This window comes from Otolemur garnettii, unplaced genomic scaffold (genome assembly GCF_000181295.1).
Source record: "Otolemur garnettii isolate 467f Iridium unplaced genomic scaffold, OtoGar3 scaffold00002, whole genome shotgun sequence".
Taxonomy (NCBI): domain Eukaryota; kingdom Metazoa; phylum Chordata; class Mammalia; order Primates; family Galagidae; genus Otolemur; species Otolemur garnettii.
Genome location: NW_003852397.1, coordinates 40,839,386 through 40,845,795, shown reverse-complemented (window position 1 = coordinate 40,845,795; position 6,410 = coordinate 40,839,386). Strand labels below are relative to the sequence as shown.

The 6,410-nt window shown below is 50.6% G+C and overlaps 1 protein-coding gene across 1 annotated transcript in view; it reads right to left on the bottom strand.

Annotated features, from left to right (window-relative positions):
* Nucleotides 1-6,175, bottom strand: part of UBE2E1 (ubiquitin conjugating enzyme E2 E1) — a 98,846-nt gene extending 92,671 nt beyond the window's left edge. Inside the window, exons 1-3 of the mRNA XM_012806387.2 lie at nucleotides 5,986-6,175; nucleotides 4,684-4,868; nucleotides 731-781 (exon numbers count right to left, since the gene is read on the bottom strand). Coding sequence (XP_012661841.1) covers nucleotides 731-781; nucleotides 4,684-4,835 — 203 coding nt within the window. The 5' untranslated portion in view covers nucleotides 4,836-4,868; nucleotides 5,986-6,175. The remainder of the gene's footprint in view (nucleotides 1-730; nucleotides 782-4,683; nucleotides 4,869-5,985) is intronic.
* Nucleotides 6,176-6,410: the final 235 nt, after the last annotated feature.

Genomic DNA, 6,410 nt, shown 5'->3' with positions numbered 1-6,410 from the left:
TCACAGCAACCTCCAACTCCTGGGCTCAAGCGAGTCTCCTGCCTCTGCCTCCCAAGTAGCTGGGACCACAGGTTGCAGCCGTCATTGTTGTTTTTTTGGCGGGCCCGGGCTGGATTGGAACCTGCCACCTTAGGTTTATGTGGCTGGCGCCTTAGCCACTTGAGCCACAGGAACCGAGCGTACTGTATAGTCTTAATAAAGCTTCTAACTACCTATCTAAACAAAACCTTTTTATCAAAACCAGTTTCCGGAATTGCTCTGCCAAAAGTCCGATACAAAATTTATATACCATGGAGTAAGTCTGAAGATCCCTATTTGATTTAATTCTGTGCTTTATTAGCTTAGCAGAACTTGAATAAGAGATTATTACAGCAAAGCACTTTTCTAAACCAAAATGTACCTAGTATCTAAAATATTTTACATCAGCCTTAATGACATAGCAAAGATCCATGAGTAGGCGCAAGGATACACCTTTAAATTTACTTTACAGTTTTGCTTCAGGTATGCAAAAGTCCACTCCAAATAGATCTATTACTTTTCTTCCACATGGTATTGAGCTTGTCAGAGGCTTACCAGAGAATATTAAACTCAGGTTAATAAAGTTCAGCTGCAATGTTATGTCAGCACCGTAACAAGGATTAACCACAGAAGAAAATTAGATAGTAATAAAAATGTAACCCCAAAATAAAGAATAGAATTTTTAAAAGAAAAGAACTGAAAAGCACCTCACCTGCAGTTAGGTGGGGGGTCTAAAGTGATGTCTGCCAGTTCCTTCTGAATCCTAAAAGACAAACACGAGAAATATTAAGACATTAGAAGCTGCCACCTGTAACACTCAGGTCTGGCACATAAACCCAAAACCCACAGCATTTGTACTGTGGGTAGAAAAAAGAGGAAAGGACACATCAGAAGCTTCAGGTCCCAAGTTTAGGCAAAACCTTTTTTCACAAAGGCAGTGAGGCGGCGGTATAAAACCCGGTGTTTTCATCTACAATGTTTAGGTTCCAATCTTGCCTGGCACACCAAGGCAGTTCTATTTCTCGGTGTTTTCCATTTAGGAAATAAGTTTAAAGTTTCTCGCTTGCGGTCTAGTTTCCTGAGTCTTTCCCCTACACCTCCTCTCCCTGGCACCGAGGAACAGAGCCCTCCGTAAGTGGGAAGGACGCGTCTCCTGCCCCTCACGCCCCAGGTGTCCTCACCCCCACGCCCGGCAGGGCGCCCCCTCAGGCCGGGGGTCCCAGCACTGCCCGACACCTGCCCCCACCATGGCCGCCCGGGTCCTCAGTGACGAAGCCAACATGGCCGCTCCCCACGAGGCCCCTCGGGCCGACTGACCTGCCGGGCGTCGCGGCCGCCCCCGCCTCCCCGCCCCCTCCGGCGCTCACCCGACGGCTCAAGCCGCGCGGGTAAAGCGGCGGGCGGCAGGGAGGGACTGGGGCGACGGCGCGGGGCTGCTCGGCGCTCGCCACCTCGCCTCCCCCGGCGCCCAGGCACCTAGGTCCCTAGGCCGCGCGGACGCCGCCCTCCCCGCGCTGGCTGGAGCGCGGCCGGCCCGGCGGCCCGCACAGGTGCACCGGCCCTTGCCTCCGCCCCGCACGCGCGCTGGGACTCAAGGCCCACCTTTCCGGCTTTTCCCTGGCGTCCTCTTAACTTCTCGCGGGCCTGCCCCCTTCCTTCTCCACCGCCCGCTTTCAGCTCGCTCTGGACACCCCGCAGCCCGCAGTTTTCTCCCTCGACACCAACCCTCGACTTCACAAAGAGCCCCATCCCCCACTCCTAGGCCGAAGCCACCAGGCCGTTCACACCGAGCCCTGGCCTTTGTCTTTTGCTTACCTAGGCGCTTACAAGCATCAATACAACAAAGTTTGGGGCCTTTAAGCTTCTTCCTTCTTCTAAAGGGTGCCTATTTTTATAATCTTCCCTCTTACCATATAAAGCCCAACAGGGCTATGTTACAACTTAAAAAATCTCACTGAGGCAGCACAAAAGTAAAAAAAAAAAAAAAAAAAAAAAACCAACCAACCAAACACAGGGCAATTTGATTCACAACGGAAGTCTTTCCCTTTCCAAAGGTTTTCTGAGTGTAGGAAGAGTACGTGAAGAGGTGAAGAGGAAAAGGTTTTAGAAGGCGTTGTATTTTCCATAAGTAAAATTAAATTAAGGGTGATGACTGAGGGAAGTTCTGTAAATCTTCCTACTAAGACATTTCCTGTCTCCTGCAAATCTGGTCAACTTTAGAAAGGGGTTCGTTCACAATCTCTCTACATGAATTCATCAGTATTCTGCTACCAATAAGCATTTCGGTTTTGTCGCATCTCTGCTGTTAGACTCATTATTCTGTTAGACTGAAAGTGTGGGACCCAGATTTACTGATTCTTTACCGGCATCATTTTGAATGGCTGTATTTTAATATATTGTGCACAGGTACAAAGGCCTCCCTCTAAGCAGAACGCATATAAAAATACAAATAAGGTTCACCTAATCCTTGCCAACTCAACTTCTACGTTAAATAGTCACTGAAAAGGTAGTTGCTTTAATACCTAAAAAGTGTAATGCCAGACAGCTTTACCCACTTCATCTTGACAGCCAGCATGTGCACCATTCCAAAGAACTGGCAAAGATTTGAAAGAGTAGCTCACACATATGTCCATAAGGGAATTCTTGTTGGGACCACTCTCAAGGCAGGTTTTTCTATACCCATGGTTTAGAAACCACTTTCCAATTTGCAGTCAGTAATCACTTAGTCTGCCAATTGAGGCATCTTTCCACTCCATCTCCTGGTATATGTGCTCCTTCCAATTCTATGGGCAACACCTACATTCCAAATCAATATATGCCAATATATGCTATAGGGTCTCATGAACATCAATTTTTCCCTCTTATTCTTTCACTATTACCTTTTGCTATTTTGCTATTAACCTTAGCTCTGCTTTAACATTAATAGCCACTCTTTAAGCAATATATCCAGGGAGCTAAATTCATACAAACACCCTAATATTAACTTACAGGTAAAATTACTATTTGTAGTCTTCCGCTTTTCACCTTCTACACCTATCATCTCTCCCAGCCATTTCCAAATTAAGATTTTAACTTTCCTAGCATAGACAAATCGTTGTCCAGTGAAAACTACTCCCTCTGTAATTCACTAACATGAAGCAAACTATTTTATTTATATATGCTACTACCTATGCTTTTACCCCTCAATATATTCATAAACACTAGCGATATCCAGCAAAATACAAAAGTACTAACAACTAAAAGTAAGTATCCTGCCTGGAGCAGGTCAGGCCAACAGCAGAGAGGATCAAGAAGCCTAAAAGGTGGAGGCGGGGCAGTTGAGGAAGGGCCCATCCAAAGTGGACCAACTAAATGCCAGTCTGGAACAACCACGCAGGGTAATCAATGAGAATCTGTTAGGACTCTAGGGAAGTTGTATCATTAAACCAACTCTCTGAAAATGAGGACATCTTGCAGAGGCATCCTGCCACTTAATTCAAAACCTCCAAACTATTTAAAATAAGCTAAAGTCACTCCATCAGCCCATGGCTAGGTCACCAAAACACTTCTTCAAAATTTTCAAATTTCAAGTCAAGCAGAAAGACAGAACAAATTCTCAAACTCGGGGTTCCAGGCTCTCTACTCAGTGGAGAGATCTAAAGTCTCACATTCCATTTTATCTTAAATTCTTTTACGAAAGGTAGCTTTATCTAACCCACCATTTGGATGCCTTAATAACTTCCTGCTTTGCCACTTTAAAGTTTAACAACTGTCTAACTCTGAAAGCAGAAGGATTTATGAAAGAGTGTCTGTGGGTTCCCAGGAATCTGCTATAGATTATTTTAAGAGTCATGAGGATCAGAAAATATTACTGAAGGATGACGGAGGTAAAAAGTAGCTATTAACCTCCAGAGACTTAAGAGGAATAAAAAAGAAAAAGAGCCACAACTTGAATTCAATTTACAAAAAAAAAAAAAGGTAAAGGAACATTTTTAAAGCATGAGCAGAGCAAATACCATGGGGAAAAAAATGAGTCTCCCTGAAATTTGGTAAATTGAAATTCTTAAAGAGAATCACAAAAATAATCTAGAATAACCATTTTACAATCACTTATTCATTCATTTGCCTCAACTCTCCAAGTCAGAAAAATCTCTTCGAATTTCTGAGAACATGTTTCTACCTGCCTATTTTACCTACTAATATGAATTACTTATTCCTTATGCAACTTGTGGTGAACGAACACTCTATTCAAAAAAAGATCATCCATGCAACAGGTGAGGAGAAAGTAAGGTGATCATAGAATTCATTTTGATGCAGTTGTCTAGGCAGGTATTAGTAATTAAGAAGTCGGATGACCACCTTAGGGAGGGTCACAAATTAGTGATTAATAGCCAAGTAACTTGAAATCAGATTTGGGGGCTTTTAACAGTAATGAGGATTCTTAACAAACTTCAACAAGAAATGAGAGAGGCAAGCCACAACAGCTGCATGTGGACAATGATTTTTAAAAAAGAAGCAACAGAGAAGAAAATTAAGGCTGCCAAAGCCCTTCTTTCATTTTTAAGAATACATAAACCATCAGCGGTGGGGCCTTTTAGCTACCCTCACCGTGAGGCAGACCAAAGCAGCAAGAGGCAGTTCCAAAGATAGGAAGCCGCCGGGGGTGAAAAAAAATGAGTGCTGTACCTCTTGGCGCTGGTGGAGAGGAGTTTGGAGTTTTTGCTCATGCTGACTTTACTCTCCTTCTTCTTGGGGGTGTTTGTTTCTTTCTCGGTTTGCTGGTTGGAGGACGAAGATGAGGAGGAGCTGGTGCTGGCCCTCGAATCGTCATCCGACATAGCGAACCCCCCACCCCACCCCGCAAACAGCCCCTGCAGGGGGAGGAAAACAAAACAGAAACACAAACCATGCAGTGTAAATAAGGAACTTGGGTGCTGTCAGGAGGGCACAGGGGTGCACCCGGCCGCCCACCGCCCTCCACCCAATTTTCAAAGTCTCTAGGCCCATTAAGGATTTTGCAAATCGGATGCAGCTTGTTTATTTTTGGCCCCAAGTGGGGGACGCTGTGGGAAAACGGCCTGGAGCTAGGCGAGCGGCCCCTCCCTCGCCCCCCCCCGGGGCTCCCCACCCGCCAGGGAGGGAGAAGCCGAGGAGGCCGAGGAGGGCAGGGCGGGGGCGCGGGGCGCCTCCACGGGGCAAAAAAGGAAGGTCCCAGGAGCCAGCCGGCCTAGGGGCTGTTTTGTACACTCTCCAGGGGTCGTGGGGGGCAGGTGGCCCGGGCGAAACTGCAGGGGTCACAGCGGAGTTTGGCGAGATCGGGAAAAGAGGGGCTGGAAGGAGTAAGAGAGAAAGCCGAAACCAGGGACTGAGGTGGGGAACGGGTGCCCGGTGGGGGAAGGGAGAGGCCGGCGGGGGACAGGGGCGACAAGGCCCGAGCCCCCTACCCCAGCCGCGCCCCGACGCCCCTCCCAGCCGGCCCACCCCTCAGCCACCCAGCTTAGGGCTGCGCGACGACCCGGTGGGGGTCCCGAGCACACGCCCGATGGCCACCCGTGGAGGGGGGTGGGGGCCGGGGAGGGGGGGCTTGGCCTCCTCGGCGACGGAATAACAATGAGTCCTTCCGCCCCACAGGGGTTAATCCTCGCGGGCCCCCGCCCCCGGGGAAAATGGGGCACCCCCAACTACCCCTCCCCCGCTCCCGGCCCCCTCGGCGGCCAGTGGGGGGCTCCCGGGGCAGCAATGACAGTTCGAGCCACAATGACCCCCCAGCCCCCAACGAGGGCGGCCCCCGCACCCCACGCGGCCCGGGGTCCCTGCCCATCCCCCGCGGGCGGGCCCCGGACCCCTGGGGCTCCCCAGTCCCTCTCCGCCCCCCCATGCCTGTGCCCGTGGCCCGGGCAGCGCGGGTCGAGGAAGGCAGCGAGGGGTGTCCCCGAGGCCCAGCGTCGCGGCCGGGGGGCAGCTGGCGGCGGGGGGGGATCCCCGTACCTCTCTTTGTGTCTGGCTCCTCCGTGCCGCCGCCGCGGCTGCTGCTGCGGCTGCGGCTGGGCCTGGCCACTCGTGTCTCTCTCTCGCTGGGAGAGAAGCGGAAGTGCAGCAACAGCAACTATTAAACAGGCAATGGCTTCCCCCAGCCACACACGCTCGCACACACACCACTCCTCCTCCTCTTCCTCCTCCTCCTCGCCCTCACCCCTCCCCCGCCCGTCCCGGTCCCACCCACCCGCGCTCCCCTCCCCCTGCAAAACCCCCGAGGGGGGTGGCGGCGCGAGGAGGACACTGGGGACCCCAGAAAAGCCTGCCCCTCCTCCCCACCCACACCCTCACCCAACGCCGCCTCGGGACGCCCGGGAAGAGGGCTAGGGGTGTGAATTTTCCCTTAAGTGGTGTGAGGACCTGGATTCTGGGCGGGA